This window comes from Oryzias latipes, chromosome 2 (genome assembly GCF_053564925.1).
Source record: "Oryzias latipes strain Hd-rR chromosome 2, Olatipes_Hd-rR_3.1".
NCBI lineage: Eukaryota > Metazoa > Chordata > Actinopteri > Beloniformes > Adrianichthyidae > Oryzias > Oryzias latipes.
In genome coordinates, this window is record NC_136238.1 from 45579268 (window position 1) to 45596578 (window position 17311).

Sequence of the window (17311 nt, forward strand, 5' to 3'; positions counted from 1 at the left end):
CAACAAGGACAAGGGCAAGCTGGGCCACTTTAAGATGATCGGCTGCGGCATGACAGTCGTGGACCTGTACAGGATGGCGGGCACCAGGGAGATCAGATTCGCCTGCACGAGCATGAAGCTGAACGACGTGGCGCCCTTCGTGATTTCCAGAGACCGAGAGCTGCGCGGACTGCCTCCCAAAGACCCACGTAAGCTGCGGAAGCTGACCGACGTGCCCTACTCGATGATGGACGGCATGATCCACCGCGGCGGGACCGAACTGTTCGCCGTGCTGCTGTACAACTTGGTGGACTCGCAGCTGTGTTCGAGGATGGCCAAGGCGCTCAAGCCCGCGTCCGCGCTGTTCCACAGGTGCAGGATCACGCTCAACATAGACGTGGTGGTGCACGGGCGGGGAGACAACTTTGGCGGTTTCGTTCAGAGCATCCACTCGGTCCAGATGCCCCAGCTCAAGTACGTGCTCGACACTCTGAGGGTCAGGGCGGGACCCTCGGGCAGAGAGCTGAGCAGCCGCGAGCCCTGGGACGCCTCACCGCCGGGGCTCGACGGAGCGGGCGAGGACACGTGGAAGGGAGGGTCCGTGTGCGAACCCCTCTCGGGCCTCCACTACTCTGGGCCCGGCATGGGCTTGGAGCTGGCCTTCGATTTCGCCAGCATGTACCCGTCCATCATGTGCGCGCTCAACATTTCTCCAGAGACCACCGTGCCCTGGCCTCCGCGCTCCTTCCCCCACGATCTCTCCGGATGGGTCGTGTACAAGTGGGAGGCCGAAGGCTTCGAGTACGCGACGCTGATCCTCCGGTACGACGCGGACCGAGCCGTCTTCGAGCGGGCGCCGGCCGTCTTCTCCTCCTCCGTGGAGCATTACCTCAACAGGCGGGACGAGTTCAAGGCCAAGCTTAAGGACCCGGCCCTCTGCGACGCGGAGCGAGCGTACTACAAGGTGCAGGAGGCAGAGTGCAAAGTCATGGCCAATTCGTTTTACGGGACCGCTCCCCCACCCTGCGGGTCCCTCATATCGGGACACGGCAGGAGACAGATATCGGTGGTGAACGACTGCGTGTCGACTTTTTACAAAAACCGCTGCCCGGTCATGTACGGGGACACGGACAGCGTGATGGTGTCCGCGGGGTACGGGCCGGACGACCTGCCCGAGAGCGACGTGTCGGACGAACAGCCGGGCGACGGGGAGTCCCCGGAGCTCGAGACCGAGCGGCTTCGGAACTTCGCGGCGGCCTCCCTGGCGGCCTTGGGGGCGAAATTCGAACGCGCTGCCTCCGAGGTACCGGGTTTCCTCCGATACGTGCACCTGGCGCTGGTGGAGGACACTCTGAAGAGGATGTACACCATAGAGAGGGGCAACGAGCCGGTGGCGGTGATCAGAGACCCCGAGGGCGCCTTCACGGAGGAGGGCTACCCCGTGTACGTGGCGCAAACTCCGGACTCCCGGAGCCTCCTGGACGTGACGAGGCCCTTCGTGAAGGACCGGCGGGTGAAGCTGGAATACGAGTACAGCAGCTCGGTGTACTGCCACGTGGCGAAGAAGAGCTACGTGTCTCTCACTCACAACCTTGATGGGAGGGGCCGCATGTCCTCCTCGACGGTCAAGATCAGAGGACTCTCCGCTGTAAAAAGCCTGCGCTCGCCCTGCGATTCCGCCGTCGCGGACACTTTCGTGGCCTGCGTCATGAGGGGAGACTGCGTCAAGCTGGAGCCCCACGGACTCTCCTGCTTCTCCACCCTACCGTGGCATCGGCTATCGGAGGGGGATCTCGTACTGTACCCGGAGAGCGAGCTCACCGTGGACGGCCGCGGGCGGTGGGAGCAGCTGGATCGAGCGCAAGCCCTCCTCGTAGGCCACAGGGTGCTGCGCGTAACAGAGCTGGAACTGGACGGCGGGTTTTCGGCCGTCTCCGTCACGTTGGCGAGGCCGGGTTCCGGCGTCGTCACGGCAAGAGCCCTGTACAAGGACGGAACGTACTGCATGAACCACCTGTTCTCGAGCAGACACGGAGTGCTCAGGGACCTGCTCGCGTGCCGAGCCTCCGAGCTCATCGCGTCCAAGATGGGAGCGGGCTTCTTTCCCTGGAGCGCCCTCGTCAAATCGGCGAAAAACAAGCACTTCAGCCAACAGACGCTGGAACGTTTCAAAGCGAGCAAGTCCGGCGTGAAGACGACGTACGTGGAGATCGTCCGCACGTGGCTGCAGAGGATAACCGGGCTCTCTGTGAAACCCGTGGAGTGCGAGGAGTTCTACAAGTGCAGCCCCATCGAAGCCGCCTTCTACAGGTACCCGCTCAACCTGCAGGCCACCTCGGGGTGCACGACCGCGATGTTCGGAGGTTCCCTCGCCTGCCTCTCGGACAAACACGCCCGTGGCTGCGACGGCGAGGCCGGCGCCCGGAGCGCCTCGGCGGGCCGTTTGGTCCCTCACCCCTGTCAGCCTCAGAGCCAGTGCTTCGCCGACGCCAGGGTCTTGACGGCGCACAAGGCAGACCGTGAGCTCGTCGGCCGATCCGGGAAGCTGGTGGCCCACTGCATCGTGGACTACTGCCTTCCGCGACGCATGTACGGGAGCGGCGCGGACGAGCTCGAGATCCTGGCAGACTGCAGGAGGCACCTGATCCTGTCATTCTCCGCCGTCCGAGAGCGCCTGAGCAGAGCTACGGCCGCGTTCAACGCGCTGATGAACGTCTGTCCGGAACACATGGAGCCGGCGTGCGGCCTCCGCGAGCTCGAGCGCCTGAGGGCTCTCCGTCGGGCTGCGCCTCGCCTCACGGGGGACAAACTGGAAGCCTGTCGCAGGGTCCTGGAGGAAGATCTCGCGCTGGTGCCCCGTGAGGTGTACGCCGGCCTGATCGGAGAGCTCGGCCGCTCGCTGGCCTTGCTGACTCGCGAAGGCGTCGTGCGCGTGGGAACCTCGGACGAAGGCGAGGGGCTCTCGAGCGAGCGCATAGCCCTCCGCCTGCCGACGTGCCTGTTGGTCGATGCGGGCCTCGCCGGCTCGGAGGGATCGCTGTCCATCTCGAAGAGCGAAGCCTCGGAGAGGGCCTTGGTGGACCTCGCGGGGCTTCTCTACCAGACGTTGCTCGCGCTGCACGTGAGATCGCCCGACGCGTTTTCCTCTGTCGTCGCCAGGGAGCCCGATTCGACGCTGCGCATCATGCCGTACACGACAGAAGACCCCGATGCCCTGAGAGCCTGGATAGAGGACTTCAAGAGCAAAAAGTGGCTCGTGCGTCCAGCGCCGCCAACGGGACAGAAAAGGACGGCCCGCGACAGGGCCTCTCTCGGAGGGACCGCGGGAGTCACGTATCACTGCGCCGGTTGCAAAGACTTTTTCAGAGACCTGTGCGCAAACAAGGTGTCGGGCCGGACGCTCCTGCGCAGTGTGTACGGAGACAACGGTAAGAGGAAGCTGGGGCGTTGCGTCAACGAAGCCTGGTGGCTCCGTTGAGAAAGGGGACGGCGCCCGAGCGGCAAACGGGTCGCGGTCCGGGGACGTGAACTGGGCAGACTAACTGAACCGAGGTGCGGAGGACCCCGAGCGAGCGAGCGACCAGGAGCGGACGAGATGGCCTTCAGTCAGAAGACCTACGTCTTTTGTCACGACGTGGCTAAGGACAGCGTGTCGAAACAGCCCCTCCTGTTCGCCGTCGACCTGCGGGATCTCATCTCGCCTTTCGAAGGATGCAGCCCCATGTTTGTGATCGAACAGATGAGCTTGCGGGCGTACAAGAGAGACACCTTCGAAAGGATACCGGCAAAGTTTGCGGTGCTCAACTACGCCAAGAGCAGGGTGGTCACCAACGACCCCTCCAGACTCTCGTCCGCGTGGGAAGTGGAGTTGAACGGAAAGGATGTCCGGATCAGGGCGGCGGGGACAGACACTGATCCTTTTTGCCGCACGCCGTCCACGCACGACGACGACAACAGACAGGCTCTCTTGAACGTTCTGGCCTTCATGATGTCGGGCGGGGTGCGAGCCTCGGATGGGGCGAGGCGCTCCCTCGACGCCATGAAAGGCTGTTTGTCCTCGGAACACTTCACCTACGCCTGCGAGCTGTGCAAGGGACAATGTGAGGCGACGGTCATCGTGACCCAGCCCGGCTACCCGTCCCTGTCGTTGCCCTTGTGCGTCGACGGCTACGTGTGCGTGCCCGAGCGGTCGGGCTCGACGAGTCCGAAGTCTCAAACGTACAGGAGTGTGATTTCGCTCCTCAGGACTGCGTACGAAGACAACACGAGCCTCGTGGACCGAGCGATCCAGGCCGCGTTTGCGAACTCGGGGTTCGGGCGTTATTTGGAACGGGGCAACGGAGAAGTGGAACTGTTTCCCAACCCGCTGATAAACTTTGTCGTTTCCCTGTATGACACGTTGAGCGACCAGGCCGGCAATTTCGTGGCGGTCGACAAACACGAGCCCGGTCTGAAGGTGCTGGTCGAGAGCCCCGCGGAGAAGGTGGGACACGTGACGGGCTCCCTCACTCTCACACTGCTGTACGGTCAGAGCGTGCTGGACGTGTACAGCAACGTGAAGGCACGGCACCGAGGCACCGACTGCCCACAGGACCTGCTGGACATGCACACGGCCGTGACTCGGCTCGGCTGCGACGCCTTGCTCAGACGATTCCCCTTGGACTTCTGCTCTAAGAAACGCCACCTCACCACAGTGGATTTGTGCAATTTTGACAACGACTAAGTGTGTCCCGTGGTTTATTTGAGGGTTATGCTTTATTGTGTGTTACCGGTTGCACTGTGCTCTAAACGCCAAGGTGACAATAAAAATCAAAGACAGAAAGAATATGTTTGGTCTCACGCACTCATTTATTTTGTGCACACAACCACATGGACAGAGAAATGAAAACGAGAAAAAAAATAATAACGCAGCCTCTCGCGCTGGGCAGAGCTGACCCACGGAGGCATCTAAAGGTGAAGGTGACAGCACAATTGTCTAATATCATGTGCAGACATTCACTTGGAAAGAAAAATCAGCCTTTTTAGCCGGCTGAGCCCGTACACCAGGGCCTCCATGTCCATGTGATAAGCGAGGCACTTTTTGTCCCTCGGTCCGCACACCACGGTAAACCCACGGATGCCGAACACGACCTTGCACTTGTTGATGAGCAGTCCGTAGCCCCCGTTTCGTTTGCTCAAGTACATGATCTCGAACAAGTACCCGGGACCCCTTTCTTCCTTCACGTCCGTCAGAGCGATCATGGCGCTCGGCCTCCTCTGTCGCTGCAGAGCCGTGAGGGGATACGTCAGCTTTGGCACTTGGGCCAAGTTGGTGTACGTACCCCACCAAACCTTGCCCATGGGGCCTCGTATCAGCCTGTGCAGCCGCTCTGGTATCCTCGCGTCGGCGAAAAAGCTCCGTTGCGAGGACGTCACGTTGGAGGGCTTGCGAGCCACCGTTCGCTGGCATCCCAGTAGCAGCACGATGTCCCTCGGGTCATCGTAGTAGCCCTTGAGCTCCTTGCACACGTAAAGTCCCCTTTCCATTGCGATCTCCGTCGTCAGCACTGCGTCCGAACTGCCCTGCATCGTCACGGAGCACAGCGCTCCGATCTTCGGCTCCAGGGGCTCCGAGACCACGACGGCGCATCGCCCCTTCTCGCTCCTCAAGAACGTAGCTATGTCATCTCGAGACACGGAGCCCCACCAGCGATCGTCCAGCCAGTTCAGGAAACCCTTCCAAGAACGCATGACGCTCAACCAGTTCTGGACGAGCGTGTCGGAGTCAGAGTAGAGCTCTTCCATGTTCACTTCAACTGCTCTCCTCGAGAACATGGTGCTAGGTACGAGCAGCTGGGAGCCATCCTCCCCGTTGATGATACACTCTTCTTCTTTATCCATTTCTACATCTTCATATTCTCTCTCTTCTTTTTCTTTCCTTCCTTCCCCTACTTTCTCTTCGTCCGCCTCTCCGGGTTTCTGAGACGTGGCGAACTTTGAATCCCGGAGCCCTCTCGCGATGCAGCGGAGCGGCTCTGAGACTGCCTGACGGCACTCGCCGACAAAGGTGTGGCGGCAGAACCCATAGCAACCCGAGCCGCTCGGGTCCTTCACGCACACGATGGGTTCGTAGTGGCCCAACTGGTTCTGCACGTATATCCCGGGCAGCTCGTTCGACCGAGGCCTGCCGTCTGGACTGTAGACTACCCACCCTCCGTGGTTGTGGGTGTACACGTTCACGTCCCAGCCGTTGGCCAGCGCTGCGATTTCCACCTCGGTGGCCCAGACACCCCGATCCTTCGGCCTCCTTTCGAGAATGTACTGCTCCACGCTCGAGTACTGCGAGCGCAGCAAATCTCTGTATTTTTCTTTATTCGAACTCATTTCCCTGACGCACCAGCTTCTGATCTTGTAGTGGTAGTCGTCCCTGCCGCAGACCAAGTAGCTGACGGCCCTGAAGAAACAGTTGCCGTCTCCCATCACCGGCACCGTCGCGCAGGGCCGTCCCAGAGGCACGGGTGAAAAATTCGGCCCGCGGCACAGAGCTCTCGGCTTCTCAGGAGCTGCCACAACGTACGCAGCCAGGTCGAGCAGCGTCGCTCCCCTCACCGGATCGAAGGTCATTTTGTTCCCCGGGGCAGATTCGATGTACATGACATCCAAGTCCGAGTCGCTCCCAGCCCTCCCTCCAGATACCGGGGTGCTGTCCATTCTAACGAAGAGAGTGTTTCGGTCTGGAAACTCGAGAGGAGCAAATGAGGAAAACGAAAAAAACAAAAAAAAAACAAAAAGAATACTACTTAGAAACTTTCCAAGCGACAGAGATACAAGGTACAACAGAGACAGTGCAACAGGTTTGCTCTCATCTGCAGAGCCTGTCAAGTGCCTGCCCCTGAAAGGGTGTGGGTGGGGGAAGAGGTTTCTTAGGAAAGGTGTGCCTGTTAAATATTTAAGCGGAGGGGCTGGCTTCTCTCCTCCTATCGTCTTGCAAACAGCCAGGAATTCAGAGACATGCAGTGTTAGGAATAATTAGAAACAGAATAGTTAGAAACTCAATCTTTTCTTTTATTACATTCACTTTTACCTTTTACTACACAAATGGTTTAAACTTGATTCAGTATTATCATCTCAAATTTATATTACATCCTAAGACAGCACAGCAGAGTTATTGTTGTCACAGTTTCTCCTCATCCTCCCTTTTTCACTTTTTGTGTGTCCTCGTGTGGGTCCATAGACCCTCGGACCATCTTCTGAATAAGTAAATGCTAGGTATATAAACCGAACCTTTTTATGAGTGTCTTTGTTCAGACTTTGAGATCATGTTCCTCTGTCTGTAACCCTGCGTACAAATCTGTGCTGTTTTGTGCGGGGTAAATCTTCACTGTAGCTATGTATTGTCTCTGAGTCTTATTCATTCATTTCTGTGTGCAGGAAACTGAAGGGAACGAACCAACCGAACGTTTTTATTAAAACAGTCCTTTCTAGAAAATCCAATTTTCTCACAGGCAGCATGGACGTCGACTCGGATGAGGAAGTCAACGCAGGACGGCGGTTTGTCCCAAGACGCCGGACCATCGGGACCAATACTGGGACCTCGCCCGAAGGGCCGCAGGCCAGCGTGGAGGATTCCGAGTCAGATTCTGACAACGATCGGGCCATGATGGCTTACTTGAAAAAACGGATCAAAGAGTCCCGTCAGTCCGGGAGCGACAGCAGCGAGCTGGAGTCTGGCGGAGAAAGCGTGGAGTCCTACGACGACAAAGAAATTTTCCCGGCCCACCTTTGGGGTTTCGGGGACCATGAAATCGACTGCGAATGCTGCAACTGCGTCTTCTGGCGCGCAAAGTACCGTCGCAATTACTACCAGAGTAAGCACGGTAGGATCTATTACGATCGCACCACGCAGACTGGAGCAACGGAATCCACGAGCGCGCCAGCTCAACCCGAGAAATCTGAGCCGGCACGCGTGGATCGCGGCACGAGGCCCATAACCTCAAGATTCACCAGCAAGAAGATGCGACTCGCCCAAGCCAAGTCACATTTCAGGCACACGGGAGACATATACGTCGACAGCACGTCTGACGAGGATGAGCCCAGAAAACCCTAGTTTTACAGTCACGGGCTGTGCACTCGTTTTACCAAACGATGTGAACCTGGTTTTGTTTGAATTGAATTCTACGTTCCTGTGTTCCATTACAAAATAAAGACTCCTTGACTGGGGTGTTGCTCCTTGACTGATTTTTTGTTTGTTTTGTTTTTTCTGTCTCGACCCTATCTTTAACTCGATTGAATACTGAGGAGCAAGTTACACACACACATGCACAAAAGACAAGCACACAAAAACACACACAACATAAAGGTGTGCACTGTTGGACAAGCATGAAGACTTTTGGTCAGAGAGGTAAAGTATGTCCCTAGACCTTGAGAAAGCTCATGTGCCCCTTCCACCGTATTTTCTGTGTGCAGAAGAGATCTGCTCAAACAGACGTTGCATCCTACCTGCCATAACGGCCAGGCAGCGCGGAAAGTGTAAGAAGTAGAGACGAACGAGGAGAGTGCACAGAAATTTTATTTTATTTCATTTTTTCCATACATAACAGACAGCAGAGGGCAATAAATCTACAAATCCGGTCGCCACTTCAACATTCCCGCCCGCTGTCGACTGTCGAGTCACGATCGCTGTCTTCGCGGTAGCCCCTGCCGCCTTGTTTCACCTCCCTTCCCTGACCGTGCCTTGTCGAGGAGAACTCCTTCGCACTCGAGCGACATCCATTGCGAACAGGCACTCTCCCTCGCTCTGTTCTGTCAAACCTCGATTCGTCCGCTTCACGCCATCCGCTTTCCACAGCTTCGCTCGGGTCAACCCTTTCGGCGTGACGACCGGGCCCTCTCGTCTGCGCCCGGAGCTTGCCAGCTCGAGAAAGCTGCGCAAAGTCAGATTCCTCCGGAGGAGCTGACGGGGCGGGCGACTGGAACGGAGGCAACCAAGCGTGGGGGATGTCTCTCAGGGGTTCGACCGCTCCGGCGCCAGCACCCCACGCTCGAAACCTGTTGTAAATGAAGCCCCCTCGATCGGACGATGCGAAGCTCACGCTGTAGCGAAACAGCAGGTACACGTAGTACCTGGACAACTTGCGATGGTCCACGGCGATGCATTTCGGGACCTTGGCGCCGGCGTGCCCGGCGCTCTCGCACTCCATCCGATGGAGCGAGATCAGGTCGTCCTGACACACGTGCAGCGCGTCAGACCTCGTCCACATGTCCCTCAGAAGCTCGAGGCTCTTTTGAAGCGTGGGTCTGTGCTTGCTGACCACTTCGTTCTGCAGCAGGCCAGTGGCGGGCGCCCCTGCCACTATCAGGCACTCGAAAAGGGCTACCGAGGCGTGGGGAGAAAACGCGATTTTCTGTCTCATTTCTGAGTTCATTTTATAAACTGACCGAGAGCCCCCTTCGGGCGCGCAAAGCATGGAGGACGGCGGACGGTGCACTCGGAGGCTTCTCGGACTGCTGGGAGAGCACCGCTTGTATCATGTTAAGACTCTTTGTTGCAGCGACGCTCCTGGAGCGCTGGAGTGGCTGGGAGCTAAAAGCTTCGATCTGTGCGAACCTCGCCGGGGAAGAGAAAACCTAGTCGCCTGGCTCACGAGACTGTGCGGGCTATGCGGCGTGGACACGGACAAGGTAGAGATATGCAGCGTGGACGCGAAACCTCGCGTCCGAGAGACCACGGAGCGTTTGGTGGTGTGCGTAGAGAGGACCTGGTTCCTGGGTCGCGACGGTTCTCTGGTCCTGTTTTCGACTGTAGGGCGAAACGCCCCATCTCAGAAAAACGACGAGGTGAGGTCCTTGTGCGCGGCCGCAAACGCGATCTTGGGCGCGGGAGGCTTCGAGTATGTCGCTCGCCGCGTTGCCCGGGGCTGCGAGTGCTCAATAAGACCCAAGGAGCAGGGGAGCGCTCCCGTGCTGAGGAGCCTGAGACCAGAGAGGTACGACACCGTGCCTCCAACGACGCCGATTGTGACAGCTGACAGTTTCGGACGGCGTAGCGAGCCAGAGGCGCCCACCCGCTCGTCTGAAAAATGGACGTTACGCGCCGTCCCGGAGACGGCGTCCGCGACGGCGGTCGACCTCGAGTCCCTGCTGCGCGACGGGAAGTCCGTGCTGGGCCGCGGCGGGTTCGGCGTCACGGTGCGCATCGAGGAGGGGCTGGTTGCCAAGGTCAACCTCTTCCCCGAAATGCTGAACTGGAGCCTGCCCGTGGTGGAGGACGAGTTCAAGCGCTATGCGCACGTCGCGACCCAGATGGAGGAGGTCCTGATCGGAGCCTCCATCAAGCACCCGAACGTGCTGCGGACATTCGGGGGCTTGTGGTGCGAGGCCCCCGGGTACCCTTTGGGTGGCAGGGTCGTATCCCTGATGGAGGAGGCAGCGTGCTCCCTGCACGAGTTTTCGGCGCACATGGGGACCGAGACGAGGTACGTGCCCCTGGTCGAACTGGACGTTCTGCGCGCCCTGGACCACCTGCGGTCGAGAGCCATCCAGCACAGGGACATTACGCACAGAAACGTCCTGGTGTGTCGCGCCGAAAGCAGGAGGCCCCTGCCACTGGTGTTCAAGATCAGCGACTTTGGCACCGCGTGCAACTTCTCCACTCCCGATCAGCCCAGGGGCACCCGTGCGAACAGAGCTCCCGAGGTGCTGTGGTGCCTGGAGTCCGACACTCAGGCGGACGTGTTCAGCTGGTACTGCATGATCTGGGAGCTGTACAGCGGCGCGCCCCTGATCGGCCACAGGGCGTCAGGTCAGCGGGAAGGTTTTTGCAGCAGGACCTACGCGAGGAATTTGTCCGAGCTGCTAGGCACGTACGAGCCTACCTCGGAAGCCGCCTTCGATTCGTATTACATGAAGAGCTTGGACGCCAAGGAGCTGCGGCGGCAATTCCGCTCGAGGCCGCGGACTAGAGACGTCGCGAAGAAGCTGGAAGCCGCGGCCGCGAGGGCGTCCGGTCGAACGGGCCCAGATCCGGAGTTCGTCGCCATCGGGGCGGCGTGCATCACGTTGTTCCCCCAGGAAAGGTGGTCGGCGTCTGAGCTGCTCGAACTCCCGAGGTATCGGGACCTGGGCGCGGATGCTGTCTCGGTTCCGGCGAGGGAGATCCCGACGAACATCGGAGCCGGCTGCTACAGAGCCTGTGACGCGGTGGCTTGCGAGGACTGCGAACCCCCCGCTTTCCGGGTGCCAGACACCTCTTCTCTCGCTACCACATTCCGATCCGAGAGCAAGATCTTCTACGGGGTCGACGTGATAAGACTGGCTCCGGGTTACATACAGCCTTACGTGTGGTACTCGAGAAAGGCCAGCGCTTCATCCCAGGTCGCCAAGGAAGACTCGGGCCGTGTCGGGCGGTCTCCGGAGAGACTCACCTTCGCGCGGATGCGGATCGGGTCTCCAGAGCCAGACCCCTGCTCCGCTTCGGCCAGCTCGCCCGCGGGAGGTCCCCGGGTCATCGTGAAAGGCAAAAGCGGATGCTGCGAGGGAGAGGTCGACACAAAGATGGCCATCCTCACCCAGGCATCTCCGGAGGACGCCGAGAGGTTCATAGAGCACGTCGTCGAGCTCTCGATTGCTGTCACGGAGCAGCGACCGGACTTGTTCGCGGGCCCGATCCGAGGCCTGTGCAGGAGCTCGGAGAGCTGCGACGGCGTTGTGGTGTTCCAGTACGCTCCCATGTTCGCTGACTGCAAGAAAGCATCCGAGTGGACTCTCGAGAAGGCGCCTTTCTCAGCTGACGCCTTCGCCGCTCAGGTGCTCCTGACACTTCACCAGGCCTTGGAGGCAGAGAAGCTCCCCACGCGCGCGTTAAATCTGGACGACTTGCTGATCTGCCGAGGCTGCGCGCTGATCGACCCGGTGGCTTACCTCGCCAAGCACTTTGGTCGCGGTGGTCCTTTTTTCGGGGCGCGAAACGAGGGCCTGCTCACGCTCTGTATCGAGGTTTTGGGCAGATGCGGCTTTCGCGAGGCGGATTCGATAAGCCTCCTCTCCTCAAGGGACCCCGTCGGGATCCTCAGCGGGGCCCTGGGGATCCTGAGTGAGAGAGCGGGCCGGGGGAGAGCCGTTGTACCCAGCAGGCTCACCCTGGACAGCGCCTACTTCGCGTTCGAGGAGTACACGGCCGAGAGGTCCACGTGGCGGGCCGAGCCGAGCCTCACGGGGACGAAATACGAGTCGGGCCGCGGGCTCGGCCTGCTGGTGTTCGGCAACCCTCCGCCGCGAAGGGGAAAACAGACGTTGCCGGGGCCTCCATCTGATTCCAAGTCGCTTTCTTCCCTGATACGAAACCTGACGCTGAGACTGAAGGTCAGAGTGTTCGAGAGCCACAAGGTCGAAGTGGTCGCGTTCAACTGCACGAGAGCCCCGCTAACCGTGGACCTGAGCAGGGCCGGGCTGCGCGACGTCGCGGGGGTCGACCTACTGAGCCCCGACAGAGTGCAGCTGTCCCGAGACGGCAGGTGCTACACTCACGACGCAGACCCTCGGGTCGCCTTGGGTCTATTGAAATGGGCCCCCGTCGTAATGATCTCCAAACACGCAGCACGGAGCCCCGTGCCCGAACTCACCAAAGTGTATTACAGGATCGTCATCGCGCTCGTACGCCTGTGCGGTAACGGCGCCTCCGAGAGCTCGCTGGTCGACCTCTTTGCCAGACTTTCGCCCCTCATCGTCTCCACTCACCTGCGGTGCTAGTGAGGAGCCCTTCGATCGGAGGCCCCCGCCAAGGTGCAGCGTACATGCTCATGTATGTGTGTCGATGAATGTCCCAGAGACACGGCTACGCTACACTGAGATCTGCTTCGGCTGGCTTTGTTTCTGTACTTTTACTTGACTTTTTCACGTTTGTTTGATTGTTTTCAGGTGTCCTTCGAGGGACCTACACATTGTTTTTTTTGTTGTATCGTTGAGTGAAAATAAAATGTATTGTGTTCAGGTGTCTGGTTCTCCTTTATTTTCAGAGGTGAGATAAACTGTGCGCTCGCTCCACCGGGGGTACGGGGTACGGTAGTGTAACCGTCCGTTGGCTCCAGTGGTACTAGGGCCCGCCAGTTCTTATTAAAATCTCGCGTTCCCTTTCGGACTGCTGACAGATACTTTCGTGTATCCCGTCAGAATAAACCATGAGAGGTCTCCCATTCAGACCGTGGCTACTTCTGACTCTCACATGGACCTTGAGCGCAGCGGGTGAGTCCTCTGTAGGCTTGCTGATACTGTTCCTAGCACGAGTACGATCGATGAGCCTGTGTTTTGAGAGGCTCGATTCGATGAGTCTGTGTAGTCAGGTTACAAAGTCGAAGAGGGGCTCGGGAGGGTTGCCGGCTAAATGTTTTTTCTGCTTTCTTTCTTGTGTCGCTGTCACGTTGTTACAGACACCAACATCACCTGTCTCATCATGGAAACCTGCATCTTACCCTGCAGTTTTCAGAGAGGAGACAATCCGATAGTGCACTGGATTAAGGATAACGAGGGCACCCCCTTTCTTTCATATTACAACGCGAACCCTCAGTTCAGGAATGTCAAGGGCAGAGGTTTCTTGTTCTCGGATCAGGTCTCTAAAGGTAATGCCTCACTACGGTTGTCCTGGGTGCAGCTTCACGATCAGGGAAGATACACCTGCTACGTTACAACCCGTAAGAATGAGCGATACACTTATGTCAACGTCAACGTGCAAGGTAAGAGCGGTGAGTGACTTAGGTGACCGTTTAGCGAAAATGCGGCTCTAAATTCTAGTTTGTCTCGCAGCGGCTCCGGTCCTCGACAGTTCGGAGGGGATCAGCCGGGAACGCGAACCGGTTCGGTCGACGGAGCCCACTACGGCCAGCAGGACTTTGAACGCCGCGATCACCCCCCGGTGGTCCACGCAGCCGTTTCCCAACAAGGGCGGCTACCACGGTCCAACAACAGAGAACGTCGACGCGGACCGTGACCGCACAGCGGCGACTCCCGAACGAGACGATGGGGCGACGAAAGAGGCTGAAGGTGAGAGGGGCCGACGGTCACTGTCGAGAGGGAACGCTTGGCCCGCCAAGCAAACGGGTTGCGCTGAGCCCAGGATTCGTTTCTCGCAGCGGCTCCGGTCCTCGAAGTCCGCATGGAGGAGGTGGACGACACTGTCGTCTGCTGCTCGAAAGGGATCTACCCGAAACCCGAGCTAACCTGGTCCACCGAGCCTCCGTCCGGTGGGGCTCTGAACGCCACGACCGCCGTCTGGCGGACCTCGCTGCTGCTCTACGACATCCGCAGCTCCTTGTTACTGTCGCACGAGGACGCTGTCATGGTTTACAGCTGCGTTGTAACCTCTGGCAAGCACAGCAAGAAAGCAACTTTGATGGTGGAAGGTGTGCGAAGCAAGTGGTTCATTTGTTTAGTTTCTTTTTTTTTGCACCTACTGTTGGACTTCAGATTATGCACGAACGCCAGAGGCGTCACTATCCTCAATCTGTTCTCGCTTTCACGGCTTATTTCTTTTCGTTTTCCTCAGGCAGACTCCGAAAAGTTCTGACGATCTATGTCCTGATCCCCGTCGGTGTCGCGGCTCTCGCAATTTGCCTGGCTCTCGGGATATGGAGCATGCTAGGGAGAACCAGGAGATGCGCTCCCGCCTGACCGTGGGACTCTCGGCGACGGACCTTTCCAATCTGCCTGCTCATGCATTGTTCCAACTTCACAGGCTTACTTTTGCTACGTGAACCCTTGTGTGTGTTCGTTTGATTGCCGTAACAATAAAGACCCTAGAGTCCACCTCTGAAAGATGTCTGTATTTTGTTTTTCTTTTTGCTTTTTCAGTAATGAGAAAGTGTGGTTACGAAAAAATAAAAAGGATGGGGCATGCTCCATGAGCCTTCGAGCGCTTTGCGGCAACCCAGGGTGACCGTCCTACGCTTAACGGGGTTTCACCACGAGGTCGGTAGGGTCCTCCGAGCCCATCGCTTCACACTGCGCAAAAAACAAAAGAAAGGAAACCCAGGTTAAACGTCTGACTAGATTTTACTTTGTGTATCATCTCACACGATTACGTGTGAAAGTAGATAGAAGACAGACAAAGATGGCAGAGAGGTTCAGCCATTGAATCGAGCGGCCTTCACTGTATGAGCATGCCCTTTCGATTCTCGCCTTACGAGTTCTCTGGAATATGTAGCTCGAGAAACTCGGATGCGCCCCGAACTCGCACTTTCCTGACCTGCCTTCAGGGAATTCCCCATCTAGCGTCGGAACGGATTTGGGCGGGTCGAACGAAGCCCTTATAACTCCGCCGTGAATGCAGTGTTTGACTGAATCACCACCATCTGCTACGGTTTTACCAGGCTCCCCGAGCTCCCATTAAACTTCAGCGCCCCCTCGGACGAAAGCGAAGCGGACAGCGAGCGACGACGGTCGAAAGGTCCTTCTGTGTCTCCCACCGCCGACTCCCTCGACCCCAACCGTACTCTATCTGGCCTCAGTCATCAGAGCGGATAAACCATGAGAGGGTTCCTATTGGGACCGTGGATCCTTCTGACTCTCGCGTGGACACTGAGAGCTGAGGGTGAGTGAACTCGTTGTGTTGTGGAAGGCAGATGGTGAAACTTTGATGAATCTTTGTGAAAATGTGTGGGGTTTTGTTTTTCTTGTTTTTTTTTTCTTAAGCCGCTGTCATGTAGTTACAGACACCGACGTTACCTGCCTCGTCATGGAAACCTGCATCTTACCCTGCAGTGTTCCGAGGGAGGGCTCCATAACAGTGCGCTGGTTTAAGGATCCAGAGATAGTTCCCTTCCTCACATATGGTATAACAAACCCTGACAGGGGGAATGTCAACAACAGAACCTCCTTGTTCGAGGATCAGATCTTTGAAGGAAATGCTTCAATATTGCTGTCAAAGGTGCAGCTTCAAGACCAGGGATCATACCGTTGTGTCGTTGTCAGCTCGAGAAATGGGCATACCAGAAACGTCAAAGTAATGGTGCAAGGTAAGAGTCGCAAGTGTTGTGATTAAGTCAACCCCTGTGACCGTTAAGCGAAGACGCGGCCCTAAGTCCGAGTTTTGTCTCGCGGCAGCTCCTGTCACCGACGGTCACGCCAAAGAGGGGTTCGACCGGGATCCGAGTCTGGCCCGCCCGACGCCTCCTCCTCCACCTGGCTGGTCGAACGGCGGCGGCGCAGCCGGGGAAGAGGGGTCCAGCCGGGATCCGAGTCTGGCCAGCCCGACGCCTCCTCCTCGGACACACACCATGACCACCCCCCAGCAGTCCACGCAGACTGTCCACGCAATCAGCGACTCCCGGGTTCGACCGACCGAGGTTGTCGACGTGGACCCCAACGAAACCCAGGCCACTGGCAAAGGAGACGATAAAGCGTCGAGGGAGGTGGAAGGTGAGAGAGGCTTTCCATTTTTTATTTATTTCAATTTTTTTTTTTTTAAATTTGTTTGTTTCTTTCTTCTTTTAGTTTCTGCAGCATCTCCGGTCACCAAAGTCCGTCTGGAGCAGGTTGACAACACCGTTGTGTGCATTTCGGAGGGCATCTACCCGGAACCCGAGCTGACTTGGTCCACCCAGCCTCCGTCGGGCAGGACTCTGAACGCCACTACCGCCGTACGACGGACCTCACGGATGCTCTATGACATCCGCAGCACCGTGGAACTGTCTCCTGAGGACGCTGGCTTGGTTTACAGCTGCGCCGTAGCCTCTGGCATAAACAGCAAAAAAGCGACAGTGAAAATTCAGTTTTGTGAGTGGTGCTCTTATTCATTTATTCATTTATTTATTTATTTATTTATTTATTTATTTATTTATTTATTTATCTTTAACATTTGCATTTAATATCAGTTACGTGAGTGGTGCTCTTATTTATTTATTTTTAACAATTGAATTTATTATTTGCAAAAGCTGATGGACACCATCAACTCTCGGTTTAACGGAACATCTCCCTTGTTCTTCTCAGGCCGACTTCGAAATCGTGTTTTGTTTGTCCTTATCCCCATCGGTCTCGCTGCTCTCGCGATTTGCGCGATCGTCTGGAGGATGCGACGAAAGATGAAAAGGGGATTGGCTCCTGCATCTATCAACCTCAGTGACTTACTTCATAAGACATAAACCCATGTGTGTGTTCATTTGATCACCGTTACAATAAAGACCATCGAGTCCACCTCTGAAAGATGTCTCTGTTTTGTTTTCGTTATTATCCTTTTCAGTGCTGAAAAAGTGTGGTTAGGACAAAAACTATATAAAGGACAAGAAAATGCTATGAGGCACTTTGAACAATGTGGCTACGCGTAGCAGGGCCCCAATGATTCTGCTTGAGGTCACTCGGGTCCTCC

General features: G+C 57.2%; 4 protein-coding genes across 8 annotated transcripts in view; all 4 read left to right on the top strand.

Annotated features, from left to right (window-relative positions):
• The window catches only part of LOC144989155 (uncharacterized), a 209883-nt gene that overhangs the window by 62969 nt on the left and 129603 nt on the right, over positions 1 to 17311 (top strand). The gene's annotated exons all lie outside the window — the stretch shown is intronic.
• Positions 9417 to 15588, top strand: LOC144988968 (uncharacterized). Its single transcript, XM_078940452.1, has 2 exons — positions 9417 to 13992; positions 15318 to 15588. Exon 1 carries the CDS (start codon positions 9424 to 9426, stop codon positions 12703 to 12705), a length of 3282 nt encoding a protein of 1093 aa, XP_078796578.1. The 5' UTR covers positions 9417 to 9423; the 3' UTR covers positions 12706 to 13992; positions 15318 to 15588.
• Positions 13058 to 14763, top strand: LOC144989349 (uncharacterized). Its single transcript, XM_078941622.1, has 3 exons — positions 13058 to 13197; positions 13383 to 13685; positions 13756 to 14763. Exons 1-3 carry the CDS (start codon positions 13134 to 13136, stop codon positions 14166 to 14168), a joined length of 780 nt encoding a protein of 259 aa, XP_078797748.1. The 5' UTR covers positions 13058 to 13133; the 3' UTR covers positions 14169 to 14763.
• Positions 13129 to 17148, top strand: LOC144989281 (uncharacterized). Of its 5 annotated transcripts, XM_078941464.1 has the most exons (5): positions 13133 to 15538; positions 15654 to 15962; positions 16051 to 16365; positions 16441 to 16722; positions 16936 to 17148. In XM_078941464.1, the coding sequence occupies exons 1-5, from the start codon at positions 15475 to 15477 to the stop codon at positions 17085 to 17087; spliced, it is 1122 nt and encodes a 373-aa protein (XP_078797590.1). In that variant the 5' UTR covers positions 13133 to 15474; the 3' UTR covers positions 17088 to 17148. The 5 variants fall into 5 exon arrangements, with proteins under 5 accessions (XP_078797592.1, XP_078797590.1, XP_078797589.1 ...); XM_078941466.1 differs by having other exon boundaries at positions 13129 to 15779; positions 15875 to 15962; positions 16051 to 16722; XM_078941463.1 differs by having other exon boundaries at positions 13133 to 15962.

Bases quoted from the DNA above. Each gene is read 5' to 3' on its own strand.
- LOC144988968 (XM_078940452.1), top strand. From the start codon at position 9,424: ATGGAGGACGGCGGACGGTGCACTCGGAGGCTTCTCGGACTGCTGGGA.
- LOC144989281 (XM_078941454.1), top strand. From the start codon at position 15,584: ATGAATCTTTGTGAAAATGTGTGGGGTTTTGTTTTTCTTGTTTTTTTT. The intron at 15,963-16,050 runs GTAAGAGTCGCA...GTCTCGCGGCAG, and splicing joins CGTCAAAGTAATGGTGCAAG to CTCCTGTCACCGACGGTCAC. The intron at 16,723-16,935 runs GTGAGTGGTGCT...TGTTCTTCTCAG, and splicing joins GACAGTGAAAATTCAGTTTT to GCCGACTTCGAAATCGTGTT.
- LOC144989349 (XM_078941622.1), top strand. From the start codon at position 13,134: ATGAGAGGTCTCCCATTCAGACCGTGGCTACTTCTGACTCTCACATGG. The intron at 13,198-13,382 runs GTGAGTCCTCTG...ACGTTGTTACAG, and splicing joins ATGGACCTTGAGCGCAGCGG to ACACCAACATCACCTGTCTC. The intron at 13,686-13,755 runs GTAAGAGCGGTG...TTTGTCTCGCAG, and splicing joins TGTCAACGTCAACGTGCAAG to CGGCTCCGGTCCTCGACAGT.